Below are 22,814 nucleotides of genomic sequence, written 5' to 3'. Positions count from 1 at the left end.
AAATGACCTGTTGTACAAATGTATTTATTTAACAGGGACCATACAGTCAAACATAGTAACAATACAAAGCCTGTAACTGATGCGCAGCATATATAGTTTATAGCTAATGCTAATTTTCAACTTCTGTACCTGGTTGGGCATTTCTAAGTACATTATAAAACAGATACACATAAATAAAACACATTCTCATTTCTTCAAACACACACACACACACACACACACACACACACACATATTATATATGTCTTGAGGATGTAACAATAATGGTAATGGATTGGCTTTTTATCCATAATTTTTATTGCTCGATTGTAAAGTGAACCAATGTGTTTTGTTGCAGACGGAGCAGCCTGCGCCCAAACTGTCATGCAGTATGAAATGTGCGAAAAGACCATAGCATGCATGTACAGCAGGGCTGCCTGGTTTGGTATGTCATTTCTGATTAGTTTAAAACAAGATTGCTTTGTAGTGTTTTAGAGATTTTCTTTATATGTTTAGCAAATTTAAGTTGAGGATCTATGACCAATCCAAGATAATTAAATTCTGTAACATGTACACAGTTTTGTGAAGTTTCTACTTACAATATGCACAAATTCTCTTGTATCTCGTAATCTTTGACGATTGTTGTTTTGATGTTACATTACTCACAATGGGCCATGCAAGATAACTATAAAAAAAAAAAAGTTAAATCGATCAAAATTATTTTGATAACTTTTTGCCATGAGGGTCCCAAGATGATGCATGTCAAGTTTTAACTTTCGAGCAAATCGGACAAACAGCCTCCGAGGAGTTTGAAAAAGATGTTTCAAATAATTTCAAATATTTAATGAACAATTTGATTGACAGCAGTGGTTCTTGAGGCAAAGTTGTTCAGAATGAGATTTGGCATCCCGTTGTGAGCGTGAATCACAGATCGAAATTCTTGCCATGAGGATCTAGATGTCATTCTAGATGTCATGAATCAGACAAACGGCGTCGAAAAAGATTTTTTTTCTGAAAATTAAAAATGGCAGAAATATCTGAGAGATTTTTTTTTCATTGAGCCGAGAATTCCAATGATTTCACTAAGGCCGTGTCTCAATATGCGTTCTTGTCTGTACTTGTGTTCTTGTGGACTTGTGAAACGTCATCAGTCGCTGCCCAAGTACTGCCCCAATACACAAGTTTGCATTTTGGCAAGAACGGTTAAAAATCCCGGAAGTGTTCTTGACACGCCCATTTTACCGAGGATGCAACGGTTGGTAACTTGTGTGAACTTGACGGCAGAAATATCCCAGCATTCGAGGAAGGAGAGGCAGGTCAATACAAGTCGTTTTTCTACAATTTCGTACACTATTTCATCACTAAATTCACTTCTGAGAACATTTGATGCGAGAAATCAACTGTGTAGATTTCAAATATTGGCATTTTTACGAAAATTTATGGCGAATCGAAAATGTGCTCAAACGTTTTCGGAAGTGAGAATCTCCATAAGAATAATGGCCAATAATAACGTCAATAATTCTCGTTATGTTTGGGTACTGCAGACGGCGTCTGTGCAAGGGTATTATTGCGCAATACCAGCAAGAACACATCATCTCAAACTGTCAGCAGCGTTCTGTGTGCTCGTCACCTTGTGAGTTCATTCTTCCAAGAACAACTAGCAAGAGCGTTCTCCCCAAGAACACAAGTCCGTTCTTTGCATTCTTGGTTTTGAGAAACACCCTAAATTGAGACCTACCATCTGGGCCAGGTTTCAAGTATCTAGAGGCCTTACGGTTTTGGTCTGCACAATCAGTTTTGCGGTGGAAGAATACAAATAAAAATCTTAACAATTACAACAGGGATTCCACATATTGTGCTTGAACGCCTAAAAATAAAGCTTTTCTGCAAAACCTTCCAATAAACAATTGTTTTGAAACAGCAGAGGTCTATCAGAATTACCCTGTAACATCACTTTTCAAAGTGCAACCACAACACACTTATACAGCAAGTGCTAGCGAAAGGTTCAGATCAAGTCCCAGACAATGCTTGGACTGATGAAATGTATACTTAAATGCAATGAAATTCACACTGAATATAAAGATTTGCCTAAGTCAAAAAATGTAATAAAACACCTTCAATATCATCTGAAATGATCTCACATGCTTAAAATTCAGGAAAACAATGCATATAGTTGATCTGATGACCAAAGTGAGAGGAAAAAAAGGGAGTGAGCATAGACTGAGATCCCTAGTTCTTACTTTTCCTGTTTCCTGTGGCACAAAAAGAAACCGTAATCAACATCACAGAAAAATGTGACTGAGATCAAATCCTTGGGCATAATTCTTGCATACATATGCCAGGTTATTACTGCTTTGGACCATGCCTTCCTTTAGACAGTTCCATTGCTTCCTGCAATAATAAGACACAAGTTGTTAGCCATGAGAACAATTTGTTTGCAATTTGTGACATTTTAAGCAAATCTTGATGTAGGCCAAAATATAAAAGATAAGAGTTGTAGTCTAAAACTACTTATAGGTTTGTGTGCTATATATTTTATGAATATTTTACATTTAACCTTAAATATAAATATACTGTATAATCAATCACATTTACATTGTACTTTATGACTCAAAACTCATACACTTTTTTTGAGCATCTCTGTTGAAACTGGTGATGACCAAACTACAGCAAGAAAAGTTCACTTTTGTGTAGTGTTGCTGTGGTATATAAATATAGAATAATATTCTACACATAATGTAATATATTATCAATAAAATGTTAATGTAATAATTTCTCAAAACAAAATCTTATTTTATTTTGTATAAGAAATGTATTACATCATAAACACTAGCAACTTGTAATAATGGATAAATAAATTAATGTTTACAATAATAATTTTCTGTCAACATAATCATGAGCACAAAATAATTGTTTTAATTCAAATGAAATTCTTTTTTATGTCTTAATCTAATTAGAGAGTAACAACCCAAAAAATAAAAATAAATCTACGCAAAGCTGTAAAAAAACTTTGTGTCCCTTTCTCTGCACACCTTGTTATCAGACTGAGGAGCCAAATTTCACCTGAGCTTGTGGATATTGTTTTTCTGAACATGAACATGTGAAACAATACGAACACGATAACCATATGCCAACTCAAGTGTAGGCTGTATATAAATTCTGTACGATAAATGGCGCAGTCTACTAAGCTTAAATGCTTTGGATTTGTATATTTTTTGTTTACACAAATTGTTTAATGTTTTCAAACTCAAACCTCAAGATATAAAATAATAAAATTATATATAATGATATAATGAAAACTCTGTCATTTACTCACCCTCATGTTGTTCCAAACCTGTATGAAATTCTTTCTTCTGTTGAACTAAAAAGATATTTGGAAGAATGTTGGTAACCAGACAGTTGACGGTAGCCACTGACTTCCATAGTAGGACAATTAAAAAATACTGTGGAAGTCAATGGCTACCATTCAACTGTCTGGTTACCAACATTCTTCAAGATGTCTCATTAGTTCAGCAGAAAAAAAAGAAACTCATATAGGTTTGGAACAACATTGGGGTGGAGTAAATGATGACAGAATTTTAATTTTGGGGTGAACTAACCCTTTAAATAAACAAATAATCAAATATAAAAACGAAATTATGAGCCCAAATATTCAAAAAAATGTTTTTGAAAAATGCACATCCCCAGTAAATACAGAGGATTTATGAAAGGAATGATAGGAAAAGATGTGTATGGAGAAGAATCATGATAGAATATCCTATCATCCGTGAAACATGGTGGATGCAGTGTTATGGCATGGGCATTATTAATGGGGGTTGGAGCTAAACTCTGCCTGAGAGCTCTCTAGGAGCTGGGTTGGCCACCCCATCTTAAATGGTTCATGTAATATTTTTTTGTTAAACCCCTTAAATAATAATAATAATAATAATTAAAGCTGCAAGCAGCGATGAAAGGGCCCTCGCACCCGTGCCATCAACACTCGGTGGCTTTAGGAAGACAGAGCATGGTTGGGAAATGTACATTTAAGGAGGTATATATAGTAAGAGTATGTCAAAGTCAGTTATAAAATGTTTTGTATAATGGTGATAATAGCATGCTTCATGACTCAGCTAAGTGTTGCTAGCATGTTTAGTCTGTTTCTAGCATGCTTAGTACACAATAATTATGTGGTTAGTACTGCATTACTGTGTTAACCATGTCAGTTTCTGTTGCCAGTAGGTGGCGTTATGACTATAACTGAATATGAGCATGGATGTGTGTTCAGGACAGAACTCTTATCAAACTTGTGAAGTTTGGTGCAAATTGGACATTGCCTTCTTGAGTAACAACAAAGTCATGTTTCATTGAATTAGCATTCTTTAGCACTTAGCTAAGCATTACTAGCATGTTTTAATATGTTTCTAGCATGTTTAGAACTCAATGGCATTTTTAACATGTTGCTAGAACGGCATCAACGTGTTAAACATGTCACTTCCTGTTGCCAGTAGGTGGCGCTATTACTATAACTGAACATTCTCATGTAGATGTGTTCAGGCCATGACTCTTATCAAAAGTGTGAAGTTTGGGGCAGATTGGACATTCCATGCCTGAGTTACAGCAAATTCCTATTTAATTGCAATAATAGCATGCTTTAGCACTTAGCTAAGAGTTTGCTAGCATGTTTTAGCATGTTTCTAGTATGTTGTTAGCATGTTTAACACTTGCTGGCACTTTTTTATATGTTATTAGGAGTCCATAACAGTGTTAAACATGTCACTTCCTGTTGCCAGCAGGTGGCGCTATTACTGTAACTGAATATAAGCATGGTCATGTGTTCAGGACAGAACGCTTATCAAAAGTGTGAAGTTTGGGGCAGATTGGACATTCCATGCCTGAGTTACAGCAAATTCATATTTAATTGCAGTAATATCATTCTTTAGCACTTAGCTAAGTGTTTGCTAGTATGTTTTATTATGTCTCTAGTATGTTGGTAGGATGTTTAGCATCTACTGGCATTTTTTTATATGTTATTAGGAGTCAAGAACAGTGTTAAACGTCACTTCCTGTTGCCAGCAGGTGGCGCTATGACTATAACTAAATATGAGCATGGACATGTGTTCAAGAGATAACTCTTATCAAACATGTGAAGTTTGGGGTAGATTGTACATTGCCTTCTTGAGTAACAACAAAGTCCTGTTTCATTGAATTAGCATGCTTTAGCACTTAGCTAAGTATTGCTAGCATGTTTTAATATGTTTCTAGCATGTTTAGAACTCAATGGCATTTTTAACATGTTGCTAGAACGGCATCAACGTGTTAAACATGTCGCTTCCTGTTGCCAGTAGGTGGCGCTATTACTATAACTGAATTTGAGCATAGACATGTGTTCAGGCCATGATTCTTATCAAACGTGTGAAGTTTAGGGCAGATTGGACATTCCATGCCTGAGTTACAGCAAATTCCTATTTAATTGCAGTAATAGCATGCTTTAGCACTTAACTAAGTGTTTGCTAGCATGTTTCTAGTATGTTGCTAACCTGTTTAGCACTTGCTGGCTCTTTTTTATATGTTATTAGGAGACCACAACAGTGTTAAACATGTCACTTCCTGTTGACAGCAGGTGGCGCTATTACTATAACTGAATATTCTCATGTAGATGTGTTCAGGCCATGACTCTTATCAAACGTGTGAAATTTGGGGCAGATTGGACATTCCATGCCTGTGTTACAGCAAATTCCTATTTAATTGCAGCATTTGCATGCTTTAGCACTTAGCTAAGTGTTTGCTAGCATGTTTTAGCATGTTTCTAGTATGTTGTTAGCATGTTTAGCACTTGCTGGCACTTTTTTATATGTTTTTATATGTCCACAACAGTGTTTAACATGTCACTTCCTGTTGCCAGCAGGTGGCACTATGACTGTAACTGAATATGAGCATGGTCATGTGTTCAGGATAGAACGTTTATTAAAAGTGTGAAGTTTGGCGCAGATTGGACATTGCCTTCTTGAGTAACAACAACATCCTGTTTCATTGAATTAGCATGCTTTAGCACTTAGCTAAGTATTGCTAGCATGTTTTAACATGTTTCTAGCATGTTTAGAAGTCAATGGCATTTTTAACATGTTGCTAGAATGGCATCAACGTGTTAAACATGACACTTCCTGTTACCAGTAGGTGGCGCTATTACTATAACTGAATATTCTCATGTAGATGTGTTCAGTACAGAACGCTTATCAAAAGTGTGAAGTTTGGGGCAGATTGGACATTCCATGCCTGAGTTACAGCAAATTCCTATTTAATTGCAATAATAGCATGCTTTAGCACTTAGCTAAGAGTTTGCTAGCATGTTTTAGCATGCTTCTAGTATGTTGTTAGCATGTTTAGCACTTGCTGGCACTTTTTTATATGTTATTAGGAGTCCATAACAGTGTTAAACATGTCACTTCCTGTTGCCAGCAGGTGGCGCTATGACTATAACTGAATATGAGCATGGTCATGTGTTCAGGACAGAACTCTTATCAAACGTGTGAAGTTTGGGGCAGATTGGACATTCCATGCCTGAGTTACAACAACTTCCTGTTTCATGGCGAAACATCGAAATTTATCAGGCCGCCGAGGACCCGCCCTTTGACGAAAACTCAAGATCTTCGCAATTTAACGTCGCAAAGGCCTTAAGATTACACTCACCAAATTTGAAGATGATCAGATTAAAACTGTAGGAGGAGTTCGTTAAAGTACGAGGCCTGAAAATGGCAAAAACTGCACAAAAATCTGAGAGGAAGTTCAAAATGGCTGACTTCCTGTTGTGTTTAGGGCTATGCTCCAAGAGACTTTTTTGTAGGTATTAGGTCATTACATGTATGTACCGAATTTCGTGCACGTACGTGGAACGTTGCGGGAGGCGCACTCCGTTGAAATTTTATAGGTGGCGCTATCGAGCCATTTTGCCCCGTCCAATTCTGAAACCTATATCAGATGTAAATTTTCGCCAGTTCTGATGCGTGTGCAAAGTTTTGTGAGTTTTCGAGCATGTTTAGGCCCTCAAAAATGCAATTAAATGCGGAGAAGAATAATAATAATTAAAGCTGCAAGCAGCGATGAAAAGGGCCCTCGCACCCCTGCCACCGCCACCCGGCGCCTTTAGGAAAGGCCTTAAGATTACACTCACCAAATTTGAAGAGGATCAGATCAAAACTGTAGGAGGAGTTTGTTAAAGTACAACATCAGGAAATGGCAAAAACTGCCCAAAATCTGACAGGAAGTTCAAAATAACTGACTTCCTGTTGTGTTTAGGGCTATGCTCCAAGAGACTTTTTTGTAGGTATTGGGTCTTTACATGTGTGTACCAAATTTCATACCTGTACGTGAAACGTCGAGCCGGGGCAAAATGTAGGGGCAATAAGTAAGCCATTTTGCCCCACCCAATTTTTAAAACCACATCACACGTAAATTGTCACCACTTCTGAAGCGTGTGCAAAGTTTCATGATTTTTCGAGCACGTTTTGTATTTGCCACACTTCCTGCTACCAGCAGGTGGTGCTATTGCTATAATCATAATGAGCATTGGCATGTGTTCAGGACAGGAGTCTTATCAAACATGTGAAGTTTGTGGCAGATTGAAAATTGTATGCCTGAGTTACTGCAGGCTGTCTGTGGTTGCCTAGCAACATCAGAACTGCAAGCAACATTAATATTGAACTTATCTGATCATGCATATATCACCAAAAGGCCGAAATTGGGTGAACTAGTGCAAAAAATGCCCGTGCAAAATCAGTTTTTGTGTGTGTTTTTAGTAATTGTTGGTTTGGTGTGTGCTCATTGTTACAATTACACAGCAAAAGTTCAGTGACATTTTTATTTGTGCATGGTAAAAAGCACACAGTGAACTCCGAGAAAACGCTATGCTTGAGCAAACAGTTTGTGAATAGGCAACTACAAATGATGCCCGTGAAAGAGACTGTGAACGCATTGAATAGGATATGTTTAGTTGGTGAATAGCATAGGCTATTATTACACAGTAGCGACAACGTTAAGCGCACCAGAATGAAATATAATATTCAGAAGTAAACACTAACAGCATAGCTGACATACAGATTCAGTTTACATCCACAAATGAATAAGCACCTCGATTCAGGGAGCAGTGCAAAGTGCCCGTGCAAAATCAGTTTTTGTGAGCTGATCGCCGTCAAAAAAGTTCAGGAGATATTTCTTGCGATGGCAATATGATCAAAAATAACTTTATATTGATTCAATGGATTAATAGCATTTTGAAAAAAAAAAAAAAAGTCATGAATTTATTGCATTTTTGGGAAAAAATAATCCGTTTTTATAATAAATCTTAAAAAATTCAAATCCAGATTTTGATTTTCAATGTTGTTATAACCTAAAGATTCTATGTGAAAGTTTGAAACAGAAAATAGTGGTTTTCACACATTTAGTGGTTATCTCACATTCGAGAGATATGCGAATAACACACAGACAGACAGACGGACGTTTCTGTAATTTATAGATAGATGGATTTATCACGTTCGGGAACCAAACTATAATATTCAGAAGTAAACAGTGTAGCTGACTGAGTGTTTATGTCAGAATGTTTATTTTTAAACCACAGCCTTCTTGGGGCTTCTTTGACCGATACAACTCTCTAATGTCAGAATGTTTATTTTTAAACCACAACCTTCTAAAAATGATATATTTAACGATATCTTTTGCATTTCTCATCCAAACAATGTCAAACTTGGCACTGCACTTACTCGTGCCCGTGGCGAGACACCTGTCGAGTTTGAAATCAATCGGACTAACGGTTCGAGAGATATGCGAGGAACAGACACACACACACACAGACAGACAGACAGACAGACGTTCCTGTAATTTATAGATAGATGTTTGTCAGGCCGCCGAGGGCACACCCTTCGACGAAAACTCTAGATCTTCGCAATTTAACGTCACAAAGGCCTTAAGATTACACTCACCAAATTTGAAGAGTATCAGATCAAATCTGTAGGAGGAGTTCGTTAAAGTACAACATCAGGAAATTACGAAAAATGCCCAAAATCCAGGAGGAAGTTCAAAATAGCTCACTTCCTGTTGTGTTTAGGGCTATGCTCCAAGAGACTTTTCTGTAGGTATTGGGTCATTACATGTATGTACCAAATTTCATACCTGTACGTGAAACCAGGAGCCGGGGCAAAATGTGGGGGCAATAATTTACCGAATTTGCCCCCCCCAATTCTGAAAACCATATCACACGTAAATTTTCACCACTTCTGAAGCGTGTGCAAAGTTTCATGAGTTTTCGAGCATGTTTAGGCCCTCTAAAAAGCGATTCACTTTGGAGAAGAAGAATAATAATAAACGGAGCAAAAACAATAGGGTCCTCTCACCATCGGTGCTCGGGCCCTAATAATAATAAACAGAGCAATTCCAAGAGGGTCCTCACACCATCGGTGCTCGGGCCCTAATAATAATAATAATAAACAGAGCAATTCCAAGAGGGTCCTCACACCATCGGTGCTCGGGCCCTAATAAACACAGGAATGTTTAAATCTAGTGCATTTAATATTCAAAAAATAAAATAAAAATGCATCAATGTTTGTTGTGCCTTAAAAAGAATACAATTGTTTTTTTATAGAAACTATTACAATATACAATTTGGTGAGTTCATAATGTAATAAATTTCCCACAATTTAAAAATCATTATTAATTTGAGCTCCAATAACTAAAAATTATTACATTACGAAACTATAATTATTACTTTACAAACCTCTTATTCAATTATGTGCCATTATCATTGTTGCTTTGTTATTACATTATGAGTTGCTACACAACACTTAAAGCACATTACTTTAGAAAACATGATCAGCAGCTTTTTCTGCTGTTCCTGCACTGTTAACAGCTTACCTTCATTGAGTGCATGTCCACTGTCGTTTCCGCCTGGGAAATCCAAAGAGGAATACAAAAGAAGATATAAACACAGAAAGCTCATTAATAAGCTATGTATCTTCCTACAGTATAGATGCTTCTACTGACAACAGATATTTTAGATATTTTAGCTACTTAAATTAACCGTGTTACAGAAAACACAATGTAACACAGTTACAGAAAACACTGCTTCCCTTTATATTTTATATGGGGATAAATATGGGGTGGCAATGTTTTTTTCTAAGGGTGTCAGTTGTCACTGTGCCACCCTGGTAGAGTTCTCTCTGAAGCAGCTTACCTGGGAGAAGACCTTTCGCTGTTCCATTAGCATAAACCTCTTTTGGTTCTGTTTTGAATACAAAAGAAGATATAAACACAGAAAGCTCATTAATAAGCTATGTATCTTCCTACAGTATAGATGCTTCTACTGACAACAGATATTTTAGATATTTTAGCTATTTAAATTAACAAGATTACAGAAAACACAATGTAACAGAGTTACAGAAAACACTCCTTCCATTTATGTTTTATATGGGGATAAATCAGGGGTGGCAATGTTTTTTCTAAGGGTGTCAGTTGTCAATCTGTGCCACCCCGGTAGAGTCCTCTCTGAAGCAGCTTACCTGGGAGAAGACCTTTCGCTGTTCCATTAGCACAATCCTCTTTTGGTTCTCTATATAAAGTCCTCTCTTTTGAGAAAGCTATAGAGGATTACAAATAAAGATGATAAATACAGTTACTATCTACATGCATTGCTGTCAGAGGCAGAGATAAACAAGTGAAGTCTGGTCAGCACAAATAATTAATATAGATTTCAATGGACTATTTCAAGATTTTGGTCCTGTCAGTTGAAGAAAGTTTATCAGAGAAAATTATTAAAAAGATTGTGCACAGAATCTGTATTTATGTTGTAATACTCACTAATTCTTTTAGTCTTGAAAAGGTAAAAGCAGAGCGCTGCAACTAAAACTACTGCAGCTACAGCTCCAATCGCAATTCCAATAACCAGGGTAGTGCCTTCATTGCAGTCAATGCATTTTCCATCTGCAAAAAAATATATAAAAATAATAATAAATGGACAAAGTTACTGTATGTAAAGTCTAAATGCCTACTACATTTAGAAAAATCAATTCCATTGTTGATAGAGTTATGTTAAGGTGTCATAAAACACTAAACTACATTTTCTGAGATTTTAAAAGGTTTTTGTGTAGCACATTAATGGATGTTAACATTTTTATCTGTAATTTTAATTGTAATAGAATCCTTATCTAGGCACTATTTTTGACTTTCAGGTTTAAAATCTTCATAGTGTCAATGTCATAGGTTGTGATATTTTCTCTCATTATGGTGTACTGATAATTATTCATGAGACATTTGTGCACTTATCCTATGAGAGACACATTTATGGATCACAAGTGTTTGTTTTCACTTTGTAAGTGTTTCTATGTGGCATAATTTCTCTTTCATAGACCCCGAGTCTCCATCCATTCTGAGTGTAACCCTCAGTAAACACTGCAGGTGTCATGATGGTCACAAACATAGAGATGTAACTCTAATTTCACTAAGCTGATTGGTAACTAAAAACTTACACATCATGCTTTCAAGTTGTTTCATGTAGGCACTTCCACCAGCGTTTCCTCGGAGGAAAGAGCCCTACTGTAATGATTAAATACTTTCACTTTACCTACCCCATTTGACAATAATTGGTTCTTTGATAGTTCTGTGGGACACAAAACAGTCATATTCTGCTTTTTCATCCTCCTTGATGTCCACATGCTTCCTCAACTGGAAGGTTCCATCATTGTTTGGTCTGGTTCCTGTTGATTCAATCTCATTATCAGGCAGGGATGAGCGATATTTTCTTATGGTCAACATCACATCTTTGGGGTAGAAACCAGTGGCCATGCAGGTGAGTTTCAGCTTAGTTTTGTCACTGGTAGACTTTTTTGCAAACACGTGAACCTTTGGAGGAGCTGCGGACACAGATTATCAATCAGTTCTATCTCTATGACAGCTGCAGATAATCAACAAATACAAATACTCTACATTTACTCACAGCCCTTTGTGAGCTCCTCGTCTCCATATTCTCTGAATTTGTTGAGCCAGTCCACACACTCTTTCTCCAGGTAGCCCTTAGTGTACTGATTCAGGATGGGCACATTATCCCATTTCCTCTTGGTTGGAAGAGCTGCAACAACTGGGGCAACCCACTGAGACTCCTTATCATCAAAAGACAAGAAGTTATCGCCATCATAACTGTACTCATCAATGCCTTTTGAAAACTTAATTTCCTTTCCCTCTTGATCAATTTCACAGCCATGTCTCCACTGAAGAACATGAACATCTGAAAGGGACAGAAAACAAAATGTTTTTCAGATAATAATAACAATATAACGTAATAATTATGGAGGTAAATATGTATCAGTATTTCTCACCTGAAGCATTGTCTTTCATACGGTCCATCAGAATTTTGACATTCACATTAAACCACTGTTCTTTGCTCTTTCTTGACTGGGTGCCTTTTTCCCAGTAATCCTCCTGCATTTTCTCTTTCATCCAGTGCTGTGTGGGAATCTTTCTCTTTTCCTTGCTATTGTAATAGTCAATCTGTCTGTCATCTAGAAGACCCATAGCTGTGAATTCATGGATGCCTGGCATATCGACAGGTTTGGACAAGGCTGTGTAAATGTAGTACAGGGAGTGTTTGTCTGTAAACCAAATGAATAAAATAGACTGTATGAAACAAGTGTATGTGATCAAATTGGTTAGTGAAGGAGAGAACAGATCAAATATGAGGTGAGTTAGGCACACACAGAACAGTCTCAAAACATTTCAGTTACAGAAAAAAATAAACAGACTAAATTTATTGTAATAAAAAAAAAAACGATCTATAATTAGCTGAAGGCCATTTAATAAAAATGTGTGCCTACTTGGATCTGAAATAGTTTAACTATTTTCAGGTTACTCTTTGGTATATCCAGATTGTATTCTGTTGAAAAAGTAATCTGAGGCGGCTAATCCTGGTATCGGATCATATGAACAGTAAAACTAGGCCGCTGCCATGTTGATCTATGTCAAATTATGGAAAGTAAGCTTTTTAATTTGACAAAACTCGTAGCCTATATATTTAATTATATAGGCTAAGTATAGATACACTTTTAAATTCCATGTACTATGTAACATAAATTCGTAATCAAATTTAAAGACCGTATGCGTAAAACTTTACTTTCACTTTCTCCAACAAACGCAGCAAAACGTAAACATTTAACGTTACCCGTTTGAACTGAAGACAACGTCCCACAAAGAAAGAAAACGCAAAGCAGGGCAAAACTCTTTGTCACGACACCCGTTTCCATGATGTATAATCTTCTGATTAGGCTATCTAAGAAGTCCACTGATGTTTACTGTGTCGGTCTGAACTCAAGAACTCAAGATCACGACTGTAAACATCTGATCTGGGTGCACAAAATGGCGGTGATGTGCGATTTCTAACTGCGTCATGAAAGCTTTGAACTACTTTAGTTTCGATTCTCCTTCTTCTTCTCTTGATTAATGGCGGATTGCAAACAACTTTTAGGTGCATACCGCGACCTACTGTACAGGAGTGTGTAACATCATGCTATTTGTTTAAGTCTTTAAGAAATTTAAAAAGTGCAGGTGATTATTCTCCCTTCTCCCTCTCCTTCTGTTAGTCCAGTCATTTTGTGAAAAAAGGTTGAACAAATTGCAACAGAAGCAAACTCAACTGATTTTGTATCCTCAATATGTCCTGAGTAAGGAAAAAAAAGTCCCGAAGAATCCCATTAGGGGAAAGTTTCGAAAAAGACCCAAATATAGCCTGTTCATACGCCTGCATATTTTTTTTCTCACGTGAATAGGGTAAAATTTTTAACCTTTAGATATCACCATGAAAATTACTGAGTTGATTACTTACATCAAGACAAACAAAAAATGTATTACAAGTTTTTTGAAATTCCCCCAGAAACAGTCCCACGGACCCAGCCTCAAACCCCATCTCTTAAAAATGAATAAAGGCTGGTTTCTAAAGTACTTCTTCCTGCCTCTATGTATTAATGCTCATGGGTAGCCTAAATGGGTTCCATTCAGACCTTAATATTAAGTCTTTTACTGTTATATGTCAACAAGATTCAACAAGACATTTTCACCTGGCTATACCTAATGTTTAGATCTGTTGTGGTATTTATGCAAATTAGCACATACGTCATTAGATTATGCACTGTTTGTCCATGTTAACAAACAATTTCAAAAAACTTGTAATACATTTTTTGTTTGTCTTGATGTAAGTAATCAACTCAGTAATTTTCATGGTGATATCTAAAGGTTAAAAATTTTACCCTATTCACGTGAGAAAAAAAATGCATAGGCGTATGAATAGGCTATATTTGGGTCTTTTTCTAAACTTTCCCCTAACGGGATTCTTCGGGACTTTTTTTTTCCTTACTCAGGACATATTGAGGATACAAAATCAGTTGAGTTTGCTTCTGTTGCAATTTGTTCAAGGTTGACCCCCATTTTGGCTTAAAATGACTGGACTATGTTCCCAGTATCCCCATCAGATTCCACTTCCACCCTGCTTCCTGAATCCCATCAACACCTGTCTTTCCACCTCATATAATATACAGTGCAATGAGAGTGCAGATAAACTAGCAAATGATGCATTACAGCAGGAAATAAAAGTTCCAATTCCACTTGGAAAAGGAGAAGGAAAATCAGTGATTAGAAAGAAAGGTATAGAAATATGGCAGAAATTGTGGGAAGAAGACACAAAAGGAAGGGGATATCATAAAATACAAAAATCTGTCAATATTAAAAAATAGAAGGAAAGGACTAGGCAGAAGGAAATTATAATGCCAAGACTGAGAGTGGACACACAGGACTGAATGGCACCTTGTTTTTAATGGGGAAAAGGAATAGTGAATACTGTGAAAACTGTGGGGTCAATGTCCATATTTCCATTACTTTATTTCTAATCACTGATTTTCCTTCTCCTTTTCCAAGTGGAAATGGAACTTTTATTTCCTGCTGTAATGCATCGTTTATCTGCACTCTCGTTCCCTTTCACTCCCTCATGTGCTGGCACCTTTACATGAGCGACACACGCTTCAGTGCTCTGCATGTGTTTATAACTCTGTCAAACATCAAACATGATCAACAACTGTTTTTCACTAGAACTGAACCTTCAACCTACAAAAATGACTTTCATCACCATATTGATCTGGACGCTGGCAGTGTTATGTCCAGGTTTGTGTCAGTCAAGATTACAAACGTTATTCACTCGTTTATGTGTGTTGTGAAGATATAAGGTTGTAAAAGTGTGTGAGATTTCTAAACTTGTCAGAATCTGTTGGGCAGGAGACAGTGACTCAAACTCCCTCAGATCGGCTCTCTCAAACTGGACAATCAGTCGCTGTAACCTGTAAAACCAGCAGTGATGCAGAGTGCTGGTGTAGTAGCAAACGGTGTCTTAGCTGGTGTTGTAAAGTTTTTCTTTCTTCAAAGCAGAGACCAGGAGACAGTCGGGATCGCGTTCAACAGAAGTTGTTCTTTATTGAGAACTCCACTGTACGCGGCTGTAGAAACTTCCAACCTGATCTGGCTAACATACTTTACATGGTTTCTTTATAGGTATTTCAGTGGGCTGTCCTTAAAGGTGCTAAACATACACACAGCCTTAGAGATGACTGCTGAATCTAATCATCTAAAGACAATAGAGGCAATTACCCCCAACTGAGATAATGGTACCCCCAAATTGTATAAACAACACATGGTCACGAGAACCAAGACTAGGTAAACATTCACACATAGTTCCACTCTAGTAGAAAGATCAAAGACAAGAGAAAGAGAAAGAAACCCCTTCCAAGGAAAATGTTAAATCTAATCAGTAAATGGATGCCCTCATGTTCACCTTAAATGCCCAATACAGTATAGTTCACCTTAGTTTTTTATGTGATGTTATGTAGGGAAATAGGATCAGTAGATCTAAAAACATATTCTTAAATTTTAACCCTTCACTGGTATAGAAACCTGGAGAAGCTCTAAAACCCCTGATTCATTCAGCAAGCAGCCGTCAGTCAGGAACTCCATCTAGATTCAGTGGCAGTGGATCTAACAGTGATTTCACTCTGACCATCAGAGGAGTCCAGACTGAAGATGCTGGACATTATTACTGTCAGAGTTATCACAGTGGTAATGTGTTCACACAGTGATAAAGAGTCGTACAAAAACCTCCGTCAGTCAGAGTCACAGTGACTGAACTGAAACTGCAGCTGCTCAAACACTTTCACACACACACTACTGGCACACAGAGGACAAACACAGGAACTACACGTGTGTTCAAAACTGAGTTATGACTGAAATGAACTCTATTAGACTGTGATCTGATCTGTGACAGACAAGTTTGACTCTAATATGCTCAGAATCAGAGAAAACTGAGAAAACAAAATTGTGCCATATGCTTTTTTGTTTGTGTACATTAAACTACACATTGTGTATCTCCAGCAACATGAAGATGTTTTTGAGCTGATGAAAGATGTTTCTCAAGCTGATAATGAATTTATTACTCATAACTCATTTTAGCAGAAGTGAAACTGCTCCAGTTCAGAGCGTTGAACCAGTAAAATAGTGAAACTGTGAGTTTGAGGTGTAAATCTCATTTGCATTGTCAGGTTTAGTGATTGTGATGGTCTCAGAATAGAGCAGATCATGTTCAAACCCCAAGAGCTTCATTTCACATTTACTGCTGAATGCAGCTGTTCTCAACTATTACAATCAATCAAAAGCCGCTGAAACTTTAGTGCAGGACTTTGAAGGATCGACACACTGATCAATGATGCAGTCCAACACAAATGTGCGCTTGCGTTCAGATGAAGCTTTATTGAATGAACAGCAATGGCAGCACATTGACAGACTGCTTCAGTATTGAGCTGTAAATCACGTGACGCTCAGATACGCTGGTCTTCACTGGAGAAACATCAGCACTCGGAGCTCTTGAGGAACGAGGCCTCGTGAGCAGCTCCGGCATGTGTTCCTCTGCAGACGAAGCGCTCTGCGGCTTCCCAGCGTGCTTTGCTGAGGCTCAGGACGCTGCTGCGACTGTAGAGACCGTCCCGCTCGCTCTCTGCGCTGGTCTGAACCCCCTCGGTGACCTCTGACCCGTCCAGCGTCCAGCTCACCGTCGCCCCCTGTGGAGAGTAAGAGCTGAGCAGGCAGAGCAGAGCGGAGGAGTCTCCAGAGATCAGCAGAGAAGAGGGAGACAGCAGAGACACGGAGGGAGACACGGAGGGACCCGCTGGACACACACACACACACACACACACACACACACACACAAAACTCAGTTATTCAGATCTGCAGCTACAATGTTCACTGGAACAGACATGGTAATGCAATAAAAATCACAATCATGTAATCATTTCACTGTAATTCCACATTGCTCCAATTATTCATATACCATATACACACTATCCTGAGTTAAATTTGAAAATACTCTCCAGCTAAATTATTATTTACTATTAAGAAATGTACACTGTAAAAAAAATAAAATAAATTGTAACTGCTTTAAGACTAAAAATGCTACGGTAAAAACCTGTTAAATGGTTAACGGTAAGTTCCCTTTTACGGTGAAAAACTGTAATAAATCTAACAAGACATTTTAGTAAAATATAGTTAAATTGAACGTTTTTGATTGTAAAAAAGAACAAGTCTGGGGATAACGACTGCCTTTTTACTGTAGATTTTTACAGTGTATCAATTATAAAATATGTAAAAATATAAATCAGTTCTCTGATGGAAACATTATAAAAATATATGCTAATTTGTTCTTTTCTGAATTAAGTAAAATGTTTAAACATCTCCATCTATTGTAAATTGATCATTTTATTGTGATTATATATTATAAGATTTAGTAAACTAATTTATTATGTCAATATAATAGTTTGTATTTTGAAAATATTAGGCTAATATAAACATTGTTATAAAATAAACGTTATACACTCAAAAACATTAAGCCTTTTTAAGATTCACAAATTTCAGTACAATTCCATTATATTTAATAGAATAATCCTTACATATTATTTATACAATTATTTAATCATTTTAAAAGTGTATTAAAATAGTTTATGTGATTCATATTTATAAATATAAAAAAATGAAAATATGGTTTTTTTTAACTAATTTAAAATTCTTAATATTAATAATATGTAAGGATTATTCATTTCAGTTTGATGGAATTTTACTATACAATTGAAAGTCGTGAATAAGATGTGAAATGTAAGTAAAGGTTATCAATAATATATTTTTGTAATATGACCTAAATTACGAATACTGTTGCCAAATGTTCTTAAATAACCTTAAACCTGCTTTTAAACACACACATCATATGTTTAATTAGGTAAATGAAGAAAGACTTACTTCTGATCACCAGTTCAGTTCCTCCACCGAAAGTCCTCCACAGTGTTTCATTCTAGTGAAAGAGTCGTACAAAAACCTCCGTCACACTCAAATGAACACACACTCCAGCAGAGAACGAGGCGGACAACACACACACACACACACACACACACACACACACACACACACACACACACACACACACACACACACACACACACACACACACACACACACACACACACACACACACACACACACACTCTGATATGAAACTCAACAGCAGATCTTCTCAACATCAACCATGACTGATCGAAAAAGAGATAAATCTGCAGAAAAAAAGATAAATCTGCAGCTCAGGTATTAAATTCTCTCAGCATCAAAGTCTGAATGAAACTGATCATTAAAACAGTGTTTAGAGCGAGAAGATCGACCCAAAATAACATGAAGTAAATCATGAGTTTCTGTTTCTGAAAATGATCCACAGAAGTTTATTAGCAAAGACACTAAAAGACAAAACAGTGTTTCTTCTGTCTTCAGGGAAATGATGTGGAGTGTGTTTGCATATTGATCAGATCTTCAGTGTGTGAGAGTGTTTATAGTGCTGTGAGTTTAACACTTCATCACTGACACACACAACAATCTTCATCAACATGACCTTCATCATCATCTTCATCTGGACTCTCACAGCATTTGCTCAAGGTTTGTGGAGCACAAGTTTGATATGAATTCATTTCTTCAAGTCTATTGTCAAAGTTTTGAGTGTATTTTCTTCTTGTTGTGTTTCAGAGTGTAGAGGACAGATCACCGTCACTCAGAGTCCCTCAATAACAGCAGAACAACCAGGAGGAACTGTGAATATCAACTGTAAAACCAGCAGTGATGTGTACAGATACAGTGATGGGGATGAATGTTTAGCCTGGTACTTACAGAAACCTGGAGAAGCTCCTAAACTCCTGATTTATTATGCAAAAAAACTCCAGTCAGGAACTCCATCTAGATTCAGTGGCAGTGGATCTAACAGTGATTTCACTCTGACCATCAGTGGAGTCCAGACTGAAGATGCTGGACATTATTACTGTCAGAGTGCACACAGTGGTTATGTGTTCACACAGTGATAAAGAGTCGTACAAAAACCTCCGTCAGTCAGAGTCACAGTGACTGAACTGAAACTGCAGCTGCTCAAAGGAGGATCTGAAATAAAACCATCTAAATTAATCTGACACTCTTAATAATTATAGAGTTCAGAAAGAGATTTTGTGCTCTTATAAATCAGTGACACATTTGAGATCTGAGTGATTTCAGTTTGCCCTAGTTGCTGCCTTTTATTAATAATAGACCTTAATTTTCATAATAGTCATGGTAATTTCATTTGACCATCCTAACATGTAATTTGTTTACTATTCACTGTATTCATACTATATTCTGCAGACAGTAAGAGTTTTATATTAGCTTGCTGTTTTAATTGCAGCTCTGATCAACAGTTCAGTTTAGACACGCCTCTCCCTCCTCTGCACCAATCAGACGCCTCTGATAAGAAAGAGCAAGAAAATAATTTTAATTTTGCGCTTTTAACTGATTTTTAATTGAACATGTATTCACAAAATTATGGGAAGGTATGGGAGCTGACGATAACATGACCTGATAAACCTCAGTGTAAACTGATGAATATGAACAAACCCGTTACAATGGTGAGAAACTGGAACAGGATAAACTATTTCATCAGGAACTTACAGAAACCTGGAGAAACTCCTGAACTCCTGATTTATTATACAAACCTCCTCAACAGTGAAACTGAGCGAGTTAAACTCATATTTCATCATCAGGAGTGATTGTGTTTCTCTCAGAATAGAGCAGATGTTCATCGTCCTCAGAGTTTGATTTTCTTGAAATACCAAAAACACTTAACTATTAAGAAAAAATAACTATTAAGCATAAAAATATGTAAAAAATGTTTTCTTTTGAATTTGTAAATGTAGACTTGGTATTTAATGAACAAAATGTGGTTTTGGGCAAAAAAATTAAGTTGGCTAATTGTGTGATGTAGGTGTGTTGCTGTGTTAAGAGTTTAGAAAAAGTACTTTAAGTAAAAGGAGCGTTTGAATTGAGACAGACTTCGCCTTGCCGCGGTGACGCAATCGGCCTTCGAAGGATGAAGTCTCTGAATCGGGACACAGCGAATGTGTCAACGGCTGCGTCCGAAATCACACACTCTCTTGAGTAGGTACTTACAGTATTTTGAATAATTAATTACTTCACGTCCGCTAAAAAAGCCTGTTCTATATAGTATAAATAAGTGTAGTATGAATGTAACATTCACCATGTTGTCATTATCATGTGATCTACCAGCATCAGTTGCATCTGTAGCTGCCATCAAAGGTAACATACATATATTTCAGTTCAATATGGTTCACAGTTAAAATATTAAAATATAAAAGGGTTAAAAAGCATATGATTGAAATAAATAATGTCTCATGGTCAATAAATAATAATTTCATGTTTATTTCCTTTTGTTAAAAAACTTTGTGAAAAAAAGGGGGAACTTATTTTTTGTTCCATGTGGAAATTATAATTTGTTGTTATGGGGACGCTCCATATTATATGGGTGCACTCGCTAAGTTGAGAGAGAGAGAAATGTGCTGCTGCGGTTTGCGAGCCTGCTGTCTGAAAGCCCCAGGAAGATTGTAAAGTTATCCATAAGTTTTGTCTGTGAAGCATCAAGATGTATTCCACACCTAAGTTTACCCTCTCGGGTTTATGCGGCCAATGAGGTATATTTTCTTTTGATTTTGATTTTGGATGCAGCCATTAACTTTATCATCCGATTTAAAACACTTATTTATTCAGGAACTATTGTGAAAGTGACATATGAAGGCCAAGTGTGGAAACCCAAACTCAGAGTTTGTCCTCTGCATTAAACCTATCTGACTCTCTCTAACTATTAGGCCACGATTGTGTTTCTCAGAGTCGCACTGGTTTGTTTTACTGTGGTTTCGTTTGGAAATATTTCAGTTAGCCGTAACTTTCAGTTAGTAAATAACTACTGGCGATATAAATGACTAAAATGTAAAGTACTCAATAATAGATCCTTGTTCATTAAACTGTTGTATGAAAGCAATATCACACTCACATTCGTGCTGTTGGTCTGATATTCAGAAAATAAACTCGTCTGCTCGTCTGATATTGCTTTATATCAATAAAGGATCATATTAACATGTGAACTCGTGAAAAGTTTTGTAAAGTCTCAATGAAACTGCACATTAAAGTTAAATCTGTGACTCCTGAAGCGTTTGCATAGAGTCTGTTTTACATGAGCGACACACACTTCAGTGCTCTGCATGTGTTTATAACTCTGTCAAACATCAAACATGATCAACAACTGTTTTTCACTAGAACTGAACCTTCAACCTACAAAAATGACTTTCATCACCATATTGATCTGGACGCTGGCAGTGTTATGTCGAGGTTTGTGTCAGTCAAGATTACAAACGTTATTCACTCGTAATCTTTATGTGTGTTGTGAAGATATAAGGTTGTAAAAGTGTGTGTGATTTCTAATCTTTCTCTCTTGTCAGAATCTGTTGGGCAGGAGACAGTGACTCAAACTCCCTCAGAGCGGCTCTCTCAAACTGGACAATCAGTCTCTGTAAACTGTATATTTAACAGAGATTCCTGCTGTACTAGTAATGGACAACCCGCTCTTAGCTGGTACTTACAGAAACCTGGAGAAGCTCCAAAACTCCTGATTTATTATACAAGCACCCTCCAGTCAGGAACTCCATCTAGATTCAGTGGCAGTAAATCATCTGGGAGAGATTTCACTCTGACCATCAGTGGAGCACAGCCTGAAGATGCTGGACATTATTACTGTCAGAATGTATTCAACACAAACAGTGGTGATGTGTTCACACAGTGATAAAGAGTCGTACAAAAACCTCCGTCAGTCAGAGTCACAGTGACTGAACTGAAACTGCAGCTGCTCAAACACTTACACACACACTCGCACTCACACACTCAACAGAAACACAAATAGAAACTTAATATCAATTTTGCTGCACTTTATAAATATTACTGAAGATAATAAGAAATTATATTGATCATATTTTTTATATCTACTGTATATCTATTCTCATATGGTTGATTATTTTTTCTTCTTAATCACACACTCATACTGTAAAGTGAATCATAAAGATGTTGTTGCTTGAATAGTTTATTAATCATCTTCCATAAAGCCGCTGTTTAGATCATCATGTCCAAGAGTCACAGATGAACTGATTCAGAGCAAAATGAGCCGTGAAAGAGAGAAACCGTATTTAACATGATCAGACGCTCCACCGTCCCACAATCAGTCTGTCTGTGACCATTCACTGTTTTCTGGACGCATTAATTATGAATCCAGCGATGCGTCTGAGTCTCACATGAGCAGAAGACAGATCTCTCACAGCAACACTTCAGTCTCGAGTCACACACACTTAAAACATTCATAAAGATGTTATTGCTCAACACTGAAATAAAGCGCTTCATTG

The 22,814-nt window shown here is 36.9% G+C and overlaps 2 protein-coding genes, 1 long non-coding RNA gene and 1 gene segment (V, D, J or C); 2 read left to right on the top strand and 2 right to left on the bottom strand.

Annotated features, from left to right (window-relative positions):
* LOC307153471 (H-2 class I histocompatibility antigen, Q10 alpha chain-like) overlaps positions 1-13,335 on the bottom strand; it is a 28,190-nt gene extending 14,855 nt beyond the window's left edge. The window contains exon 1 of the mRNA XM_079862929.1: positions 13,268-13,335. The gene's annotated coding sequence lies outside the window, so the exon portion shown is untranslated. The remainder of the gene's footprint in view (positions 1-13,267) is intronic.
* Positions 1-22,814, top strand: part of LOC307153405 — a 169,809-nt gene that overhangs the window by 125,663 nt on the left and 21,332 nt on the right. The window lies entirely within an intron of this gene.
* On the bottom strand, positions 19-13,294 carry LOC307153470 (H-2 class I histocompatibility antigen, Q10 alpha chain-like). 4 transcript variants are annotated; one of them, XM_079862927.1, is made up of 10 exons: positions 13,154-13,294; positions 12,315-12,587; positions 11,936-12,223; positions 11,568-11,852; positions 10,801-10,923; positions 10,503-10,580; positions 10,178-10,225; positions 9,859-9,891; positions 2,313-2,370; positions 19-2,231 (listed from the first exon to the last, which is right to left on the bottom strand). In XM_079862927.1, exons 1-9 carry the CDS (start codon positions 13,233-13,235, stop codon positions 2,351-2,353), a joined length of 1,230 nt encoding a protein of 409 aa, XP_079719053.1. In that variant the 5' UTR covers positions 13,236-13,294; the 3' UTR covers positions 19-2,231; positions 2,313-2,350. The 4 variants fall into 4 exon arrangements, 3 of the variants coding, with proteins under 3 accessions (XP_079719053.1, XP_079719052.1, XP_079719054.1); XR_013820156.1 differs by having other exon boundaries at positions 827-1,061; positions 1,701-2,370; XM_079862926.1 differs by having other exon boundaries at positions 19-2,370.
* LOC307153395 (Ig kappa chain V region 3547-like) lies at positions 18,811-21,572 on the top strand. The segment is given in 2 exons: positions 18,811-18,990; positions 19,078-21,572.

The sequence above is a fragment of the Squalius cephalus genome (assembly GCF_949319135.1).
Source record: "Squalius cephalus genome assembly, chromosome: 25".
Classification (NCBI taxonomy): Eukaryota; Metazoa; Chordata; class Actinopteri; order Cypriniformes; family Leuciscidae; genus Squalius; species Squalius cephalus.
This window is presented reverse-complemented; position numbering and strand designations above follow the sequence as displayed.